Here is a 22816-nt window from a genome sequence, read left to right as displayed (position 1 = left end):
ATGGGGAAAGCAATCATTCAGATTCTTTTTAGCTCACCTCTTTCCTCCTGTCGCTGTTTTCCTTCTGCAGGTGCCACTTTAGAGACACATGAGGAGATCTGGCCTGACACTCCAGGAACGTAGTGCTGCCCTCCACCCCGTACTGAACTGATTCCACAGTATTCTTATTGGCTAAAAAATAATATATAAATTATGTCATGGTGAGAAATGGATTAAATGGAAAGATAGACAGTGGAAGTGGACATTGGTATCTGACTTGAATCGCTGTTGTGTTGGATTAATACAAAGGGAGCCTGATACTCACTGTTGGAGTTATAACCTCTGCACTGGCGGATCGGGTTGCCGTACTTCACATCCTGCCGACGGCTCCGTCTAGAGGGGTCAGATCAACAATCAAAAATAAAAAGCTTAACTTCACATATTTGAAGATATTACATGTTCGAATATAGTACAGTATAGTATAGTACCATGTATGCTTGTGTCTACTATCGTACTCCTCACCTCTTCTGAGAGTTGGAGTATCTTGAGCAGGATTTGCCGTCCCAGGCGCAGTACGGGTCTCTGGCCAGACAGCAGTCAGCACACGCCTCCCCATACACGTCACAGCGATGCAGAGCCAGGTGGGTCACCCCCAACACCGAGCCCACATACAGTTGTTGCTATTAAAAAAAAGACAAAATCAGAAATTAAAATAATCCAATATTAACATTTAATGTGTCACAATATTGTAAAAGTCTACAAATACCAAATGATTTCATGGAAAGACTAAAGAAGGAAAAATCAAGAAGTTTGAAGTTTCTCCTAAAGTGTTCTTCCTAACAATTTACTTATTCACTAAATTGACTAATTTACTTGATATAACTTCTCAGTTTAAAGCCAAGTTTTGCTTGGAAGTAATTGCAATGACTAACCATTAATATATCAATCATGTATTCACTGTACATGTTGCATTTATTAAACAAAAAATGACACACTTCCCAATTGATTACAGCAACAATTTGTTTCCTTTGTAAAACAAATAAATAGTGGAAAACAACGGGAACTTTCAAATCTAATATTCTTGTCCTTGTCTTACAGGATTTTTAACAGAAACACGTGTTTTTTTTTTCAAATGTCTAAACACTCTGCTTTGATTTGATTATTTGTGATGACTATTTGTTTGAGACACTTTAAAGTAACATACTCGTTTGGATGAAATCTTCATGGTGGTGATTGATGTTGGAACCTGCCAAAATACATCGAAAAAAAAGCTTGTCAATTCTTGTTTCAATAATCAACAAAGAATACAGAAAGTAGAGAAAAAGTTGGAGACAGAAGAAGTGATGACCCACCTTAAAGACTTCGACTTCCTCTAAGACCAGCTCCTCTGTTATCAGGTCATCTCTGGGCAGGACGATCACTTTCTGGACTGACCCCCGATCTTAAAACACAAACGACAAATAAGTTCAGCCTTCAACTCAGACTGCACTCACTTCATACATCAACTAAATATCTCTTTTATTTTAAACAGATAATTACTTTAAGATTTCTTAGCAGATTCTCTGAGTCAGCTTGAAGGCTAGAGGACTAAAACTTAAAAAAAAAAAAAAAAAAAAAAAAACAACCTCAGAATGCACTTTAAAAACATGATGAGATTAGCAGAAAGCCACTGACCTGTTCCCAGGAAGAGCACCTCGTAGTTTCCATCTGCAGCTGCCACCTGATCTACAGCTATGGTGGTGAACTCATAATCCACGTTGGTTCTGACCACCAGGGGGCGCTTGTGTACTGGGTATATAGCATTGTACATGGTGGGGTGGTTTCTCATGAAGTTGATCACCTCATCTGGGTAATCCTTTGTGGATTTCATGTTGGGGGTGAAAGTGCCTCCAGGACACTATAGACAAATAAAGAAAAATATCCAGAAATCAAACCTGCAATTACACTGTAAAAATATTCTTGTAAAAAGGATGACTGGGATGTATTCATGCTTTTTATTGTGTATAACTCACAGTGCCAGGTCGTGGATAAGGGATCTTCCCAGTGTAAGCCACCCACTGGTAGTTGGGCCCCTCCTTGTGTGCAAAGGGGCCGTTGAAGACCATGCGGATGTCGGCCATGGAGTAAACGCACACAGCCGAGCCCTTGAACACGGCTCTGGAGGAGGGCGGGAGAGAACAGGGATGAACACACAAGAGACAGCGGCTCAACTCGCTCCCTGAGAAAATGACTACGGTTTGCTTTGAGCGTCTCTGCGGCGGCAAGAATCTACTTCCTTCCCATGTACTCATCTGGCCTCTTACAGTAAAGCTCTGAAGCTTTATGACGCACAAACACACTCTCAAACCGAGTCAAGCTGTCTGACACACTGACATACAAACACCCACATTCTGCAGAGAATCGCCAGAGCTCCAGTGGTGGGTGTACTATGTTTGTAACTCCTGTCACGGGCCTCTATAATCAGAACGGCCTGTGTTTTTATCAGCTGGGTTTAAATGTGAGAGGATGGAAACAATAACAGTGTTTGTTTTTTCAAATACATTAATCAAGATATGTTTATTATGACTACCTGCGAAGCTCTCCTTGCTTTGTGTGCAGTCAGAGTCTCAATTTTCATGTCTGCCTGAATTTTAATGCTGTGTGTTGAATGACAACTTGCTATCAAACCTGACCTACGAGGAGCTATAGGCTCAGTCAGCCTCTCAGAGGAGCGAGACTCCCTCTGGGCTCCACATTCACTGCCTTGTTTTCTCTTTGTAGCCTGGATCTGACTAGCTGTACGCAACACAGCATTTCAATATCAGAGAGAGCTGACACCTCCAGGCTGAGTGAAAATGAAATAAAAGCAGCAGGCGGAACCCAAAATACACCTTCCCTCCAAACTGACATGAAAGTCAAGAGAGTTTGAGAAGCTGTCAATCACTCACCCGGAAACTGAGAAGACTCCATAGATGACAGGATTCTTGGTGTCTTGAGTTGGCTGAATATAAACATCCCCTAATAGATAAAAGACAAGAAGTTATGAAAATATGTCAGTCATAAAGTACAAGACGCAGTGGTGAAATAAGTACTCTGATTCTTCAGTAACGGTGCATTAAAAATAATACTGTTGTTGAAGCAAGAGCAGTTTGAGAAATGCCACAGCAGAAAAAGGCTCCTTTTTACTCAGCATAAGCAATCTTCCAATGTCAGATATGATGTCTAAAGTATCAGTACACATGCTGATTTTAAATGTTGCTGCTCTTTGAAGTTAAAGCGAGTTCTAACAACTTAATACAGTTTTTTTTAGTCCAGTGGTCCCCAGCATAGGCAAAGGTAATTTACAAAGATTTAAAGGTTTGCGAGACGATTTATGGGCAGAATTATTTTTAATATTTTGCACTGCAACAAAAATGTGTTCATATTGTAGGTGTTTTTATAATCCTTGCTTCTTTTTTTTTTTTTTTTAGCTCTTAGCAGCTAGGAGATCTGAGAAGTTTAGAGGCGAAATCAGTCTTTTATAGACCCTTAAACATGTGACAAGGAGCCACATAATGTGTGGAGTCAATGCTTTAGTCTTATTATATTATATTATATTCAACATGTAATATTGAATTCAACATGCTTCACACGCTTTTGTATGTAAAATCTCAATTAGCAAAGTAGCTCCAAATCACAGCTGTCAAATAACAGGAGAGAGAGCACATATGTGTGACTACTTTGATAAATCTAGAGTAATGGGAGTATTAAGTTCTTTAAACTACTTAAGAATTTAGTTATTTCTGTAAGATACATTCTGCCAATAATGAAAAGAGGAAGTTTTTTTAATGTATTTACAAGACTGAATTAGCTCCCAGGTTCTACCTGGTTCCCACATACTGCTTCCTGGGACGGGGAGTAAAGCGAGGGTTCCTCATAAATCGTGGTTATCAGAGCCTCAATGAGATCTGAATCCAAACCCTTTCAATGTGGAGACTCCAGTTCCTGAGTCTCAGCAGGGAATATGAGTGAAATAGAGATCTCTGCTGTAACATGACTTTAATAGGAGCCATATGCACCCTGATGACTGCGGGGTTGAGGCAGTTGTGAACCCAGCGTATCTTCTTTGATGGCTAAATGAGAGGAAAGTGCAAGAGAAAACACCACGCAAGAAAACTGAGACAAATATAAATTAGAGAAGTTGAGAAGAATAACACTTCAGCCACACACAGGTCGATGTCATGCTTTGCACCAATGTTAAACAAAACAATTTGTAAAGGCTCATATTGCATGTTTAAAAGTTGAAAAGACCAGGACAAGGATTAGCTGTCGTAAAAGTCTTTAGAAACAGTTATAACGATAAAGAGGTGTAAACTCCTGTCCGTTTTAACCGGAGATCTTGTCCGTGGTCATTCAAGGAAACAGAAGTTAGACATCTATCTGTCTGACACTCCCAAAAAAAGAGTGCTCAAATGTATCTCTTAAATATCACCTGAGATAACGTCAGTGGCAGCATGTTAAAAAACTTAGTGGTAAGCCACAATTATACATGTGGAATTGAGGGTATAAAGTACCCGTGCCCTTTGGCGTTATCCATAATAAACAAAAGGGAGGGGAGCTTAAATTCACATATCTTGTATGCAAACATAATTTCTGACTCTGCAAAGCTGCAAAATCAACCAACTCTTCTTTGATCATGGCTTCCAAATCATTTCAAGACAAGAAAAAAAACTCCTTACACGCCAAGGTATGAAAATGACAGGTAATGGCTGCACACTAAAGCAAGAATTAACTTTTGGCAAACAAAGGAGAAACTCATAACCCATCTGACGCCAGTTTGACAGGCCTGCTGGCTACAGAGCGAGCGCAGTGAAAGAGAAGAGAAATAAATCACAAGAGAGCTGGAACGAGTTGCGTCACTGAAACTTTTGTTTCTGATGATGACAGATCGAGAGACAGTTGAGGCCCTCGCAGCATCACATTAGCAAGCAAACATCTCTGACTGCTGTGAGCGTAGAAAGAAGACAGTGAGGGGATAAATAAGGTTTTAAAAGCTAAAGCAAGAAACAAAGAAGTGGTGCATTCAATAAATAAATCACTGTGTGAAAAGACTGTTATAGTTCTGCAGAGATCGCTCGTTTCTTGATAACTACTTTAAAGGATGTGCAACCGAAAATTGCTGGGGGAAAATTAAAAAACAAACAAAAGCTACAACAAAAAGAATCTTTGTGTCCATGTATAGTAAAGCTGTTTGGGGATTTGTGGACTATAAGGACATGAAAAAATAACTCAATGAAAAAACAATGTTTCACTCCATAATTACATTTCAGAAAAGGCAATAAAACTTTATCGCCCACACATCCATTCTCGTTTTTTATCCTGCAGACATTTTCATCTCTCTTGTGCCAGCATCTGACTTTATAATCCTCCTCTCTCTTTGTATCATTACAACACTAAAGGCTTTTTTCTCCTGTTAAACGCTGACTGCCTCACAATCTCAATGTACTCCACTCTCTCTCCCGAGTCCTCATCCAACCACTCTGAAGCCTCTGCCGGCCTCCATCAGGGACCAGCAGGACTGGAGACAGAACAAATTTCCATCAGAGCGTCTGTGGTTGTGGGCAGGACGACCCGCAGAGCTGTGGGATGTTTCTCTGAACCTCAGGACTTCAAATGACCTCACCACGAGTGTTCGTCTGCCCCCCCCAGACTACAACTGACCTGCTGCATAGTGCATGCACTGCTGAAAGTACAGCAGTGCTGACAGAGGAGCGCTCTCCTGTCACTGACTGAGTGCTCCTAATGCACAACACACATTTGCATCTTGTAAAGCCTCATCACAGCAGAAGTAAGACACATTACTCTACATATCACTCATAGCTGTGGTTGGTGCACAGCTACAGGGTAAATTATTTAATATTCTTACCATATAAAGGTATAAAGTGCAATCAATTCCATACATGTAGGTTTTAGCTGTCTATGTGCTGTGTTCAGATGACATGTTTAACACAAATAATTTCAGCACATGTGTTGCATGTCAGGTTATACATTTGGGAAAATATTTTGAGAATTATTTCAGTATAATATTGTCCTTTCTCACACTTTCAATAAAATGTATGTTTGCTCTTTTGGCCAACAATTAGAGCTACATTATATCATATACATTGTAGTGTTGTAGTCAAGACTACTTGAACATACTACGAGGTACATAAAAGTAAATTTAAATGAAACACAGGTAACATGGATCACATTGTTGTAATATAAAATTAATGTATTTATTATGTTTTATTATGTTATTAATTAATTCTGCTGCATTGAGTTTCCCCAAAAGGTGCCATGTACGATTAGCCAAAGACAGTAACCTTTATTAAATAAACTATTTTATTTTATTTCTGTAAAATACTGGCGCACAGGACATTCCTCATACAGAGGCTGCGGCCCTCGAATCAGCGGAACGCGGTTTGACTCTTACCCGTGGCCATTTACTTTATGTCATTCCCCAACTGTCTTACTCACTGTCCTGAGCTCTTAATACAGGCATGAAAAGCCCAAAATATACAAAAAAATACTGCCTTAAAAAAGACTTAAAAATTGATTGAGAAAAAAACATTTCAGTTTATCTTCTCCAGAGTCCAGAAAAAATAAGTTGGATTAGACTTTAAGGTTTCTGTTGAAATTACAATCATTTGTTATGTCTATCTAATAATTGATTTTCTATACTAAATGAGTTTTAATACCCAGTGAGTGATTTTTCCTCTCCTAAAATCAGGCACAAAACAGTGGAGGAGAGACAAAGATTTGCTGCTCATACCAGCAGTCATTAGAATTTCAAGGATACTACAAATCCCTCCTTAATCCTGTCAGTCATGGGAATGACGGACAGGCAGGGATGATCCGCAGGGGGCTGGACTGATCCCAGCTGCTCATTACTTTGATTACTCTGTCTTCGTGTGTGTATTTGCTTTTACATCTCTGGTAGGATTTCTCTGCAAAAAAAACATGTTGATGGTCCTTAAAAGCAAAACGTTTGCAGTCTTACAGTCAGGACGCTACCTTTACAGATGTTTTCAGCACCTACAGGAGCCATGTTGATGTTCAAAGGAAGACACATGTCAGGCTTAACATGTATGAGTCAGTGATACCTTAATCTAAAGCTGCAGCTCGCTGGGATTCTCCACAGTAACACTGTACATAAGAAGACACATGCTGCTGTAAATGCTGCATATGTGCCCCCATGTACAGTGAGAGATTTGCAGCAAAATCCGAGATTTTCACGCTGAAAACCTTAAACCTGTGACATCATGATGAAAGTATGCAAAGCCAATGGAGCGAGAAAATGTGAAGGGAGCTCTACAAATGAGAGAGTCATTGGCACTGAATCTGTCAACAAGCTCACCATCTGCAGACCCTTGTGTTGAATCTTAGTTAAATGCTTCTGTAAGAGTTCTCACTTTCCAGCTGCCACTTTTTGTGTTAGGTCACGGCCATATTCATTACATACTTCAGACCAACTTTAAGCAGATGTGTTAAATGTTCCCAGAGTTGGAATATTTTATCTTTAAGAAAGACAACAAATGATTTAAGATACTTGGCTTTGAAGCTAACATTGATTACAAAAACTTCCCTGAGGCTTATTAACAGGTGGTGGATGAAAGACCCACCTGGGTGATATCTAGAGATTAAAGAAAGCTACACAGATGTCCTGGAAGGGTCAAAGATTTACAGGGAGAAACAATAATTCAAACTCACTCAGTTCATCAAAGTGTGTCTCAATGCCGTCAGCTCCTGGCACTGAGCAGATGAGTCGAGCTTTAAGAAACGTGCTCCACTTGTTGACCAGACAGCAGTGTCCACCGTCATCGTTCTGTGGGGATATAAACAGTTGTCATATTTTCAGCGTCTGCTGACCAACGTCTGACTTACAGCTGTCTGAAACAACTGTCCAAAACTAAGTGCACCAGCTCTGTTTTTACTGTGCCTGTGTGAATAAAGATCAGCGCTAGGTTTCAGCTTGGCCCATCTGCACAGGAGGAGGTCAGCCAACGACTACTGCTGAGGTAAAGACTCAGGCTGTGGGAAAATGATTCATGGGCTGGAACTTAGCACAATGTACAGAGTCCAAATTTGCAGAGCTGGAAAACATTTGGTGTCTATCTTTACCTACTGTAACATCAAGTAGTTAGAAAGTCCTGTTTTTCTAAGTAAAATAGAGATATGTAGTAATGTCTTCCAGAAACAAATGAAATTATTTACATTGTTCTTATTGGCTATGATAGCTGAATGACCCTAAGTTGAAACACTGTCTCTTATTAACTCTAAAAATAACTGAGCTGCTTTCCAAATTATGTCGTGTTTACTTTGTAATCGCCCCCTGGATGTGTTGAGGGACATTTTCCTGAGCTCCATGTGCAGATGGTTTGAAAGTCTCAGACAGGGTTTCATTATTTATGCGTCTTTGGTCAAGAACAACACTCCAGGGCACAACACCCCCCCCTGAGTACACAGTGATCTGTCTTTGTATGGCTGTCTTTGCATGTTTACAGACATCTTGACCAAAGTAAACTCTGACGCTCAAACATTTCATTCAGAGGAGCAGAAATCACAGAATGCAAACAAAAGATTTTGTAACTGGTAATTGTTGAGTGTTACTGTTTACACTCAGAGATTACTGATGATAACTGGAAACTTCTCTCTGTCCCTCTAAAAGACTAAGACAAAGGTATGAGGCTATAAACTAACCACTATGGAGACACATAAACCTTTCAGCTGTGATGATCAACATGAGGTTTGCTGACTGGTGTGATAACTCACCAGGCAGATCCGCCCAATCCTGGACTGGGTCATGGGACTCTGGCCCATCTCAGAGGCTTTCTCCCGGAAGAAGAAGTAGAGCTTGTCATCATTCTTCTCAGCGCTGTCTGGGATGAGGTGTGCGTGGACAAATGTGGGATCTGTACAAAAGGAAAACAAGACAGAAAGAGACATTAGCAGCCTTGTAGGTCATATTGCCCACAGCTAAATTTCAAAATTTCCAGACTTCAGTGTCTTAAAAGGGAAGTAAGTGCGGTTTAAGAAGGGCGCATGAGAAATGACCCCAAAAAAAGGAATTCAGACAATGGCGGCAATTTTTTTTTCTCTCTAAACAAACTGTGTAAATAATTTAATTTATAAAAACCATTTCAGCCAAATCTAGTTCCACTCGGCGCCCTCTACAGACCTGGAGTACTTCTCTTGTAATGACTGAATATACAATGTTTTTCTCTCATTGGATTCTGGGTTTTGTGTTTTTGAATAACACCATTCATGTATTCGAAGTGAGTTTGCTGTTAATGCATTTGTCGAGGCTTTCTGCAGGGTTTTTTGCAGCACGATTGCATTGCTGTATTTGTTTCCGATGACTGTATATATTTTTTGAGTTTGCATTTATTTTGAATTTCCATCCAATTTCTCTGAGTGAGCAGTTTTTTGCCATTGCTACTCATCTGCCCTTGTTGGCCAACGAAGTCAAGTCTCTAGTAATTCACAAGTGAAGTCTACTACTTGCATTATGTGGGCTTTCTGTGGACTACCACAAAGTCTGCACAGGATGCAGGTTTTGCTGGCCATTGAATTATTACCCAGAATTTAAAGTTGACTCTGACAGTGTTAAAGCAAAGAGAAATATTATCAGGTGAGTATTCCGCATGGATTTATCTATAGACATTATCCAAAAGAAACTGGGTGAACTCTATTGAGAATGATTACTGTTGTAACAATGAATAACGTGCAATTGTAGCCTGGAGCCAAAAACAGCACTTTAACCCAAATCATAAACCCACCCCTTTATTTCTTCCTAGTGACAACGCTCAAAATGGCATCACAGTGCGCTCCCACTGGCTGACTTAGTGGGTCACCACTGGACATGAAACACAGGGGGCCCCTCCCCACTGCAACCAACCAGGGTCCCAATTGAGGACAAATCAAAACTAGGAGAGGGAGGGGGGAGGGGAACTATCCGAGGGGATTCCTCTTGTCTGATTAGTGGGACTCAGGTGTCCCGATTCAGCGTACCACTGCCAGGGGACTGTTGTCAGGGCAACAGGGTCAGAGGAAAATCTGGGGAAGGCCGTGATTGGTTTGGCAACATCAACCCAAAGCCCCCGACCAGCATTTATAACGCTGGGACAATCATGGATCATTAGAGAGCAGAGACACTCTGAGTAATTATTGACATTCAACATTTTCCCTCTGCTACTTCACTGCCGACCTCGCCCACAGGCTCCACAGGCATGCAATCAACAATCAGCTTAGTGCATTTCATGCTTTAGTGGAATGGTCATGTGGTCATGTGGAGCAGGCCGTAAAGATCAACTATCTCATTCCTAGAAGACACGCTGAAGGGATTGTGGATATGCAGGGTGGTGCCGAAGAAACAAATGGAATGTTAGGTGAAACAGTACAGTTATACATTTCATGAGCTCAGCAACAACAACAACAAAAAAAAGGGTCTGGAAAGAGATCAGTCAAAGGATGAATGCTGGCTGCAGAAGAAGCCGTGAGCTGAGACGTTACCGTTTAACCATCTGGAGTTGTACTGATCTGTCCTCATGGCTGTCTGCTTCCCCAGCGTACGGAAGATAGCGGAGTCTGTTCCCATGAAATCGATGTAGACCCCCGCATACAGCTCGCCATCTGTCAGTCACACAGAGAGAAAGAAAGAAGGGAGGTTGTTACAGAGGTGATGTCATGACGGATGATACATTTTCCAGGTTAAGGTGAAGAGCACGTTGTCTACCACAATCTAATTGAAATCTAATCTAATCGTCCCCTCTAGGTTTCATTTAAATCACACTAGCTGTTCATACAAAATCTGCAGGATTTAAACTAATCAGTTTCTACACCGACTGATTTTTTTGTATTTTAACAAAACAACAGCACAGTGCCAGAATAAATTACACTACTAAATATCTAATTAAATGATCCCACATCCAATGTCGTTTACCGTGTGAAAAGTCATGCTTAAGTTACAAATGTTGTTCTTACAATTATGTTGCAATCATAATTTAATCACACTCATTAAACCAATTATTGTAATTGTAAAGGACAGCAGGGTTTACGAAAGGTACTGACAGCTGCATTTGAGGTCAATCATAGTTTAAAATTGAATCCCAAAAGAATCACTCCCAACAGAGTATAATAGTACACTATTGTAAAGGTGTCATTACTTCAAATTTGGACAAAATTAAATTGTGTTAGAGTTTATTTGTAAATGAAACAAAGTGGAGTCTCCACTTTATGGAGGCAGAGGGGGACTCTGCTTTCAACTATTATTTTGATGTCCTGATTGCAAGATTAACGAGACGTTTAACGAGATAACAAAGGGCAGATTACTTCAGATAATGGGTTCATGTCTTGCAAAATCCCAATTTCCCCAAGATCAACAATCAAGAAGTTCAAAAGGGCTGTCAGGGTCGTTTGTCATTAGTCATTTTTGACTCTTTTTAAGTGGCATTTTCAGCTGAAATCTGCTGCTACAATTACAGAACTATCTGTACATCCTGGCATGACAATTTTTTATATTGTTAGACATTATAGGGGATGCCACATATTAGGAGGCTTCAGTCCTTGTTGCACTGGTCCCAGGTTTGACTCCATGCTGTTTGGTATATGTCACCCCCAATGCTCTCTCACTACATGTCATGTCTCTTCATAGGTTTCTTATTCAAATATATTATATGTATATATATATATGTATAACACCAGTACAGTAAGTAAAAGGAAATACAAATCTTTAGGTTTTTTGTGTGGTATCTCTTGTTATGTTGACATTAAAGATTTTTTTCTTGAGATAACGTGATGAATGACTTGTGATCTCAAGATAAAAGAATTAGAAAAGTCTTTGCAAGCATGGACATTTTTGGCCTCTTTACAAAAGTCTCACCACTGCAGTGATATTTTCAAAAGAACAAGAGGATACGCCGAGAAAATAAGTTGGTGTTTAAAAGCTCCTGTCACCAAAACCAGGGGAAGTACAGCTTCCCCTGCCATCCAGTGTGGTTTATCTCTGCCATTCTAGTTATTTAACACAACCTCAAGCTCATTTTCTTGGGTTTCTTCATCTGGAAATGAGCTGACATTGAGCAAAAGATCGTGTCTCTCCAGCCACCGCTCTCTGTTTCTCTTTTATGCACACACATAGAAATGTAGGGCAGGAGGTCACTGATCCACAACCATGTCTGACCACCTGTAAGCTGCTGACAACTGAAGACCACCCACTGCATGAGAGTACACACATATGTGACTGAAAACACAAGTGACGGGGCTGAAAAAACTATTACTGTACAAGAGCTGAAAACCTTAGCAGGAAAGGATAATAACCTCTTACTGTAACTTTTGTAAATATGAAAATCGTTCTACTTAACATAATTGTAAAGACAGTGTCTTCGTGTTATTGGCTGCTGCTCCTAAGAAAAAGAACAACTTTCAAAGAGAGAGCTTAGAAATCTGTTACTGGGTGTTTTCACACTTAATTTTCACGACGTGAAACCCCCAATGAACCCATCCCAGAGCATCCTAGAGATGCGTCTTGCAACCTACTGTGACTTGCACAATTAATATGGTTGCTTTCAATTCTTTTGAGGAATTTATAAAAACAATCAAATTAAAACCAAAGGTGTATTTCAGATTGAATCTGCCTTTTTAAGTTGTATGAAGGAATAGAAAAACAAGGACTTACTGATCAAAGCAGACACGCTGTTAAGTTTGGGGTCAAAAGGACACTTTCCTTTCCCAGAATCCACTTTTCCAGGTTCAAGTCGGAAAATGTATTCCTAAAATGATAAATTATTCAGAAAAACACGTTTAGTTATTTTCATATTTTCCTTTCCCATTCGATTACAGATGTATTGTACTTGAGGAATAATTTTTGTGTGTTGGGGTAGGACTTTATTTTAAGGCACCATGTGCTGTAAAAGGCACTTTGAGTATAGTTACATGTTAAAAGCAGTAACATCAAACTAATAATGTGATCAGTGAGGAGACACAGTAACAATGACAAGCTGTGACCCTAAAACACTCTCTCTCTCTCCCTCACAGCACTGTTGGATCTGCTGAGGGGAACAAAAAGCACACAAAGCCAGTTATCTGTGAGAGGAATATGCTGAGAGCAATCCAAAAAAACTCATCCAGCGTGCTTCTGATGTTAGTGGCTCAAACAAGAATTCATTATTCCACAGTGCAAGAGGACATCTTGAACATCTGTGTCAACACTCAGTAGGTGTCTACATGGAGTTTTGTCGGGCACATCAAAGCCTGACAGGTAGAAATACGTGAGGGAAAGCAGAAACATTTCAAAGCTGCTTTTTTTTACCTTTTCTTGGACATTTTTCCAGGAAGAAGATACAGTATATGTGTGGCAATAAAAAGACTTTGAAAATACTGTCACATCAAATTGCAGGGGATAGCTTTTTATGATGTGGTCTTAGAAATGTTGCTGCATCGTCAAGTTGCATGGCAGGATACAGTGAAAGACGTAATTCTTTTAGAGATAAAACAATTAAAATAACTTATTATTGCATATAAGTATGTGTCATGTTTTGTGAACTAAGCTCCGCCCACTTCAAACCAGTGCTATAAAGCAAAACAAAAACATAAGGCTATGTCCCATTTCAGACCTGCATCCTTCAGAGGGCACATTTGAAGAATAATAATGTCACAGCGGCGTGTCTAAGGCTGTACCATTTGGAAAAATGTCTTCAAATTTAGCCAACCATTGCGTCCTTCTTTCCCTGGCCGACCAAGGATCCTTCCTGTTCATATTTTGTAGCTTAACATTCAATCAATTTAAATGTAAGTAATTGTTTTCAACTCGATCGAATAGCTAACAATACCTGTGTAAAAAAACTAAACATAAGGGGCCTTTTATCTTCAAATGATGTTTAAAATAGGTTAAGTTATGTGACAGACACCACTTTAACTAGTCCCAGAGCAGCTGCTGAGATTGCCAGGAGACGATTACGGCACTTAGAAACAAAAGGGTAAAGGTGGGAAGGGTGATGAAGCAAACGGGGAATCCTCCGTACACTAGACCGTCTCATTTCAGTTTGGTCTGAGTGGTCTACAGACTAAAAGGGCTGGGTCCTTCATAGGCTGAGTCCCTTGAAAGATGCTACCCTCTAAATGAGACACAGCTACAGGCACAATTAGGAGGCAAAAAAGCATCAAAAGGATGTTTTCCGGACCTTATAAGAATAAGACATGAACAAAGCATTTTCTTGTGTTGAGTGCTATTAGAGGGGAGCAAGTTTTCTGCCACCCCCAAAAAGAAAAACATTCACAGCTTTCACGTTGATAGCGGATGTTTCCTAGCTTGAAGATCCATGGACACCATTTTTATATACCTGAGCCATTTCTACTTTTAAGGCATAGAGTGAAAAAAAATACTCCAGGTGGGCACAAAAATTTAAGCTTTTACAAAACTCCCTTCACCCCACCTTCGCCTCCAAAGGCTCTGATGTAGTGCTGTAGTCTGCTGCCCGACTCGTTCTCCCTCCAGATTGGGGTGCCTGTAGGTAGTGGGACCCCTAAAACAGAAACATGGCACAGTGGTCCATCTCATTACCACATTCGTCAGATGATAAAAAAAAAGTTGATTTTAACTTTAAGGGAAAAAAACAGAAAAGTGTAAAACAAGAAGCCGAGAAAAAAAAACAAGAAGACTCCACAAAGATGAACAAATCTAAAAAAGGAAAGACAAAGAAAATGTCAATGTAAAGGTGAGCAGAGTATAAAGAGTTCAGTGGGTGCCATTCATCATTTAGTAATTAATGCTGGATTAGACTCAGTGTTATGCAAACATAGCAGGAAACTCCATGCATAAACCATGCAGTGCTAAAAAAGAAAACAGTGAAGGAAATGCATCAATATGAGACAAGCAACAACTGAAATAATGCTGTATATCCAGAAGTGTCGGATGCAGTGTATGAAAGAAGAAATGAAACAAATAAAAAACTTTACTTTAAAAAGATGTTTCTGAAAGTATTAACATTATAATTAAACAGCCTATTCAACATTTACATACCAAGACTGAAAAGTCTGGTTTGGATTTTTTTGTGTGTTTCATTGAGATCTGGACAGGTTAAAACCAACAGTGTAAAACAAATAAATAAATAAAGCTGAACCCTGAAACAGCATCAAGAAAGAAGGAAAGGGAAAAGCAGAGATATGACTTAGGCCTAGAAACAAGTAAAGCTGTACTATATGGAAGAATTTCTCAACGATGTGTTTCTGTTTACATCCACTGTCGCTGAAGAAAATCTTTACAGTGTGAAGTCACATAACATTTGGGTCTTCAGGGAGAAGCTGAATGACAACAGGCTGAGTGACCTTTGCATTGAAATGTGAACCCTGCACTCGAACAGTGAGACTAAACAGGCAGAGTGGCGAATGAAATTGTGTGTGGACTGTACTCAGGCCGACAGCTGCAGCAGCTCTGCGAGGCTATCAAGGAGCAAGGGAGCAAGGGAGGGAGGGAAGGATGGGACGGAGGGAGGGCAGAGCTACAAGGCTGATGATGGATGAGAGGCTCAATCGGTAATGATGGCCTTTCAGAGGCTCTCAGCCAGAGAGAAAGACAGGCCACAGGCTCTGCAGTGTAGAAACAGGTGGTGGGGGGGAGTTAAAATACAAGGTATTTGCTGGAGATATAATGTCAGCATGATTTTCTCTCTGAAAACAGAGAAGATTGGTGTCTGAACAATCTCTAAGCGGTAGCAGTAGGTACCTCAACAGCAATTTTGTAATAATAACAGAGATCTAAAGACGATCTGCATCTGAGTTTTTTTCCTTCGAAATCTCCTTGACTGTATACCAACGCAAATCGATGAAATATAAGAAGCAGAAAATTATGGTAGAGAAGAAGACACCATGAAACCAAGAAGGGAAAGCAGAAGGACATTCTCTGACCCAAGATATATAGACAGATCTTTTTTAAAAAGTAGTGCAGAGAAAAAAGGTCAAAATGTCTCCATGGCTGGCCGGTGTTGTCTTTGGTTACCTGTGACCTTCGTCCTCTGTCCACATAGGTGCAGATGGGGTTGTAAGCACCAGTTCCACAAACGTACAGGTGGGTGCGGTTCCATGGCTCGATCAGGCGGATGAAGTTTCCACACTCCCCCTGACAGAGAGAAACAAAAAGGCAGTTGTTGATAATCTTTGAAATGAACATTGATCTTAAGAGGCGATTTAGAATCGTTCTGCTCTCCCTTATTTTAGGCATTCATTTGCAAAAGCCTTCAAAAATACACAGTTTCTCACCTCGATGGACTAAGATTGTACATTTTCCATCATGAAAAACATTTCTTTGGAAGTTTTCAATCAATAGCTGTGGACTAAAATTGTAAATTTCATGATTTCTGCTTTTTTTGACTATGAACAAAAAAAAGACCTTCAAATTCCCTTCTGAATGAAAAAATGTAATATGTACAATAAAGACCTCCATCTATGAGACCCCCCAAAAAGTGGTTATATTAACAGATATTGCCCCACTGACGGTCAATAACCCCTTTGCCTGGCTTTAAAACCCTCACATCTATCATCTCCACTGCTGGCTGCCTTGTTTTTGGCAGTTTTGCTCTCTGGCTCTGTGAGACGGCCTGGCTCAGGCTTCACATCAGACCACACTGTCAGAGGCAGAGATGTTTCCAAACACTGTATAACTGTGTGGCAGAGACCAAGAAAAGCATTTCTCCTGAGTGGTGCACTGTGTTTTCATTCTGAAGGGATTGAGGGTAAAAGCAATTTAATGTTCTGTCAGATTTGACGACTGCAAAGCATTTAGGTAAGACCAAACAGCTGAGTGAAAATGTGCTTGTTTTTTTTTTTTTAGAAACTGGAGATTTCAAAATCCAATCAGGGGGTTTTAAGAGCGAGACATAAAGACATGCTTACTGTTGCAGGCTTTTTGACATCTCAACAAGAACGCAGGTTTATTTAGAAATGTAAGTTGTAAGAATATTGTGTAAAAAAGGTGCTGCTATAAAAAAATGCTTTATGCTTTCGAGGTCTGCAGCTTTCTAATCCTGATTTTTGCTCCGACACAGCTGCTGTCAACCCGACCAAATCTAAACTCCAGCCACAGAATGTACAGTCTGATGATATCTGTTCAGATTTGTTTGGCTGCTGGTGACAGCTGTCCAAAAAAGAAAGGATGTACCAAGAATAAAAAAAAAGATTATATGCAGGATGAGGGGATGAGATATTCTGGCAGATCTTTGCAACACGGCAGATGCACAAGTCCGAGGTTTGAGAGGACGTGTTTGTGTGTGTGTGTTTACGCTTATTTCTGCGCACAGTCCTGGCCCCCCACAGAGAGCACAGTGGGGATGATTGCCTTTGACCTCCCGCCTGAGCAGACATCTCCTCTGAATTGCTTTCGAATTGTCTTCATCTGTCATTCCCTAAAGAGTGGCGAGGATCGCAAAGACGTCTCTGAGTAGCCAATTTTATTTCTTATTCTGGTGATGAAATTTCAAACCCACCACCTACACACACACACACACACACACACACACACACACACACACACACGAGCACACACACACACACATAGGCTCCATTCATACACACGCAAACATACAGAGGCCCAGTCGCTGTAGCCAGAGGCAGTGGGAGCGCAGGTCAGCAAACACGCATAACAGAACATTCCAGTTGGATAAACAGCAGCCAGAGCTCTCTACCAGCAGGGGAGAGCGGGTTATTAGCCTGCCTATCACTCTTGTTGCTCACTGCTCCTACCAGCCTTCACCCCTTACATAGGGAAGAGGAGTGTGTGTGTGTGTCTGTGTGTGTTTCAAGGGATCAGCATATGTGAACAAAATCAAAAGAGAAGGTTTTTGTATGAATATCAATGATGAGTTTCCTCGTGGGCGGGTGGTGGCGGTGTTTGAATGTCTGAATCGATTAACACTTCAGACGCGCCTGTAGCTTTGGTGGCTAATTCATCTTCAGTGTCAGTGTGCACAACAAAGGCTAAAAATAATTATTGTGAAAAAATAACACAAGATAATGTAAAAAAAAAAAAAAAAAAAAAAAAAAAAAAAAAAAAAAAGGAAATATCCATGACATGTCTCAGATTTGGGCATGGAATATGTTTCCAGCTCTAAATGAAGACAACTGAATGTTTGCACGTTCCAACTTCCTGCTGGAGATTAATTGGTGGCAGCTGTACGCGATCAGCAATCAGGGATGCAGCGACAGTAAATAAGAGCTTCACAGCAAGTCACACATTGGAACGAGCTTGTAAAAAGGCCCTTTGACCAAAGTGCCAGATTTAATTCCTTAATATTGCCAAAAAAAAGAGCAAAGACAAACCCCTGACTTTTACAGAGGAGAATATCCATGGATACAATTTGGTTTAAATGTGCAGCAGATATTTTCGACTGGCTTATTAGTCTTTACATCTTTAAATGTTAGAAAAACATGACATCAACATTTCTACTTTTAAATAACCAACAATTAAACCCCCAAATAGTAAGTTTTCAATAATATGAAACAGAACTAGGCAGTAAATTCTTACTATATAGAAACATGTGCCTGGAAGTACATGACATTTTTGATCAACAGGGATGGTTCGAAACAGTTTTAATTGATTAAATAATTGGTTATCATCTGAAAATTGACTATTCCTGCATTGACACACATGCATACTTACATTAGTGTCTTTCCCTGATAACACACATTCAGTCTTCCTCTGAGGGGGCACAGGCCAGTGGATCTGTCAGGGAGAAACATACAAGCTGGTTAGATGTACATTTGCTCCTATCATCCAGGAATACTGTTCATATGGGACACTTCTTACTATGAGTGGCTCCTTGTTGATGTCGTGCAGATCCAGAGAGAGGATGTAGTCCTTGCTGCCCACATACATGCGGTCGTGGTCCTCATCCATGCGAAGGATCCGATAGTCGGTCGAGTTCAGCAAAAAGGAGAAGTGGTGAGCAGTGCCAGTAGACTTTAACTCTATAGAGGCAAAAAAGATAAATAAATGGTTTTACTCAAGCTTTGCCAATAAAAGTGCATTAGAAAAACACACATTCAAACTTGGGAACACAAACCACAGACATGGTCACAAGAGATGTGTGTAGGTTTCTTATTTTTGGCACAGGGAAGTCGTTTGGTTTGCCAAACGTATTTCATTCTTTGTTCTGTAGAGGTGATCTATCATTGTACATAACACATCTAAAATCTCATGGATATACACACAAACAAACACAGCTGAAACAGAACTGCCAAAAGTTGCAGTTCCCCGAATGGCCACTTGAGGCTGGCTTAAAACCAGAGTCAATCCCCATATACCCCCACATTAAAAAACAAAAAAATGTACATGAGAAAATATAATTTACAGCAAACAGACTAGGTCTCAATAGCTCATCTATTGGATAGGAGACAGTTTTATTGCACATGTGTTTCGAGGAAACCTGTGAAAATTACACGGGTGTAATTATCCAGAAGAACTATAGAGGGGATGGATTCTATCAAGGGCTGTCAATGTTAACTTGTTAATCACGATGCGCTAAAGGTCTGAAATTGCATGCTATTTTGTCCATTTAGGCGCACCATAGGTAAACCAACGCAGTGTTGCCCTGTAGCCACGGTGATGGAAATAACGACAGCACTGCGCCTTTGAATGGCTCATGTCACAAAAAACTGCTCAGTTGTCCAGTCAAAAGTAATATCCACCATGTGACATCAAATAGTTGTCTATTTCACCGTTCCCTATAGCTGTTTTGGATCACTCTTCGATCTTTAAGAAGTTCCTTATTTTCTTTCAAAATGTTTGTATAGTATCAGGAAGTAAATTACCTTTGGTACAGCACAAAAAAGTTTTTCCTCTGGATTTTTCAGCTAACTAAATGTTAGTATTGTTTTACATCTATATTAGCACTAATTAGCTTCACTGTCTGCGCTTATAACACTTTTTTGTTTATGAACCATGTTAACTAGAAAGTTGTGAATAAGCCTCGAGTGAACTGTAACTTTGACAACATAGTGTTTTGTAACCCCTTACTCCTCTCCAGCTCCAACCTCTTGTTTAAATAATGATTGAACAATCCCTTAGATCCCCTTAAAATTTCTAAAAACTAGACCATGCCATTGTGGGTAGCAGGCTACTATCTGGAGATGAAAGCTTGAAAATAGCGACGTGACGTACAGAAATTCTCACTAGAGCCAAAACTGAATGGTAACAGAACTGAATGGTAACAGATAAGCAATAGACTATTGGTGTTGACAGAAGTTTCTGAATGACCATTTTGTCCAGTCTGACCCTGGTTTCCTTCTAGCTTTTTTGAATTGAAATTAAGCTATGGAGCGGATGTTGGCCTTTCCAATAATCTGTTTTTGTGAATTCTCGATTTTAACTGCAGCAGAGGGGACACTCCTACGCTTATTGTCACATTATATCATTCATAACATTGCCACATCCTCTATATCCCTGCTAGAACTGGAATAAAAAAATTCTCAATTGGCTCACATACACAGATCACTGCAGTGTGTGTGTGTGTGTGTGTGTGTGTGTGTGTGTGTGTGTGTGTGTGTGTGTGTGTGTGTCTGAGTTTAAGTTACACTCAGGGTGTGAGGGGAGATAAGTGGAGATCTGGTGAACGGAAAGCAGCTTTTTCTCCTGGTCTTCTCATTACCTCCCAAGCTGTTAGAGAATCTGATAGGAGGACTCGCTATCAGAATTACTTTCTTTCAAACTACGCTTGGGAAAGTGGAGCTTGAGAAAGTTGAGCCTGCACTTGTGCTTTTCTATTTGCAGAGAAAAGTAGAGGACCAGATTGAGGACCTGTTCATGTTCCACTTCAATGGGACCAGACAAATGCCCCTACTGTTCTCCTCAGCCAGGTCTGAGACCCACTGAAGACGAGAAAGACTTCCTACAGCAGCTTTTTTTACACCCGGAGGGGCAGAATGTCTTATGACTTAAAGATAGCTTGATGTTCTCCACCTGCACAGGACAACTTGAAATACTGACATGAATCCTCTTCCAGAAAGCTTCTCAGCTGCTGATAAGCTGAGCTCCTCCAGGAACTGTGAAATGCTGCTGTAATGCTGCAGCGTAACGGCCCACACTGGGCTGGATAAGGTAGTAAATAGGAGGAGACATGGCTGTCACCCGTGTAATTTTCACAGGTTTCCTCCAAACACATATGCACTAAAACTGTCTCCTATACTCTCCTGGAATCATTGTAGGCCTGGTACCAAAGATACCAAAAACATAGGACACTTTAGTTAACAACTTAAGTCAATATCAACTTTAATAGAATGATAAAGCTGCAGTACCTAAGTTTTCAATATAATTTCACTTCATTTCTTATTTCTTATATTTTTAGTTAGTCAAGCCTCTTAATGGATTAAACGTCTTGAATTATCTCCTTCTATGGTGCGTTCCATTTACTGCGGAAGTCGGTTCTCGGAGCTGGGAATGACGTCACACCCACGTTAACCGCATTCCAGTCGCAAGACAGAGAAGCAACATGGCCATGAGCAAACTACGTGATAATATGCGCTCAAAAAATAAACAAAAACATGACAACATGTCCAAAGAGAGAATTTGCACGATACTGATAAACACAATAGTTACAGTTTAAACGTAGCAGCCATGTTGGATTTCAACTCAGGCTACTGAAGTTGCTCTGAGTTTGTAAGTTGGAATTACGACTTCAGGGGGGCATTCCCGATGATGTATCAGACTGGCAACTCAGAATTTCAGAGTTCCAAGATCAAAAGGAACACACCATTATGATGGTATTCATTGGTGGAGTTCGTCAATCACATACTGGTAGGCAACCTGATCTGTATTGCCTACAACTACTTAATGGAAACACTGCATGGTTGCAGTTGCAATGTTGTTTCTTTTAGTTGAATAATATCAGCCTAACTGTTACCTTTCTACGTGCCAAAGCTGCATTAAGGTAAAACACACCCTACAATTTACATTTAAACCGTTCAACTAGCAAGACAAGGGTGGTTCAACTGGCGTGACAATGGTTTATTGTCAGCAAATTAAATTGAATTCAACACATTAGTTGTTGAGGATAAGACAGAAAACGAATCGGTCATCAAAAATAAATCTGCAAATCACATATGATTTTTTTTTTGCCAGTTGTCTGTAGTTTTAAAAGCTGTGGGGACTAGCCACAGCAAGCTGTTAGGAGGAGTTAAAAAGAGTAGGATGGTGTACCCACTCCCCTGTTACATGAATCACAAACTACTTACACCACCTACTAATAATGTGCAACATAAAACAGATCACAGTTGCACACGGCATGGTGACTGTCTCCATTACTCACCTCTATTAAAAGTAAGTTGGTCTGGTTTCACTGTCAACGGATACATCAGTGTGTCTCCCGTTGCTAATGACAAATTAGCTGCTCAAGAACATTTTTTGTTTTGTATACTTTTTTAAAATCTGGATACAAAGAGCCAAATTCACCAAAAAATGTATGATATTTTACTTATAACCACATCACCTTGCCATCAATCAGAGCACATGAATAAGAACGGCAAACTAAGGTAATGTTGAGGTGATGACAGCAACATGATGATGAATTACAGCCACACTCGAGGTCCTATGTTAAGCATCTATGCTCTTTTAAAAACAGTACACAGTAACATTACTTTCTCCATTCTTTGTCCATAAACAACCCGTCTCTTTTCCTATCCTTGTCTGCTTGCCAACCACATGCTCTAACAGGCCCCGCGGCTCAACGATACCAGAGGTTCAGGGACACCAGACATCACCAGCTGACATCCCACATTTATCACCCCGGCACTCAGATTCACACTCGAATCTGAATGAGAAGCTGCTCGTGGTGACTGGCTGTCACAAGTTCGACAC

The 22816-nt window shown here is 40.3% G+C and overlaps 1 protein-coding gene across 6 annotated transcripts in view; it reads right to left on the bottom strand.

The window, feature by feature from the left end:
- sema3fa (sema domain, immunoglobulin domain (Ig), short basic domain, secreted, (semaphorin) 3Fa) overlaps nt 1–22816 on the bottom strand; it is a 50902-nt gene that overhangs the window by 2855 nt on the left and 25231 nt on the right. For 3 of the 6 annotated variants that reach the window (XM_061043008.1, XM_061043011.1, XM_061043012.1), the window contains exons 3-18: nt 18773–18933; nt 18626–18688; nt 15971–16090; nt 14409–14498; nt 12653–12746; nt 10489–10608; nt 8749–8888; nt 7687–7801; nt 2907–2976; nt 1992–2136; nt 1654–1876; nt 1332–1420; nt 1184–1225; nt 503–659; nt 305–388; nt 38–171 (exon numbers count right to left, since the gene is read on the bottom strand). In XM_061043008.1, the coding sequence (XP_060898991.1) occupies nt 38–171; nt 305–388; nt 503–659; nt 1184–1225; nt 1332–1420; nt 1654–1876; nt 1992–2136; nt 2907–2976; nt 7687–7801; nt 8749–8888; nt 10489–10608; nt 12653–12746; nt 14409–14498; nt 15971–16090; nt 18626–18688; nt 18773–18933 (1847 nt within the window). Of the gene's footprint in view, nt 1–37; nt 172–304; nt 389–501; nt 660–1183; nt 1226–1331; nt 1421–1653; nt 1877–1991; nt 2137–2906; nt 2977–7686; nt 7802–8748; nt 8889–10488; nt 10609–12652; nt 12747–14408; nt 14499–15970; nt 16091–18625; nt 18689–18772; nt 18934–22816 lie in introns of all 6 variants that reach the window. The other 3 variants (XM_061043009.1, XM_061043014.1, XM_061043013.1) reach the window with 3 other exon arrangements.

This window comes from Labrus mixtus, chromosome 7 (assembly GCF_963584025.1).
Source record: "Labrus mixtus chromosome 7, fLabMix1.1, whole genome shotgun sequence".
Taxonomy (NCBI): Eukaryota; Metazoa; Chordata; class Actinopteri; order Labriformes; family Labridae; genus Labrus; species Labrus mixtus.
The sequence above is the reverse complement of the archived record's forward strand: the minus strand, read 5'-3'. Positions and strand labels throughout refer to the sequence as shown.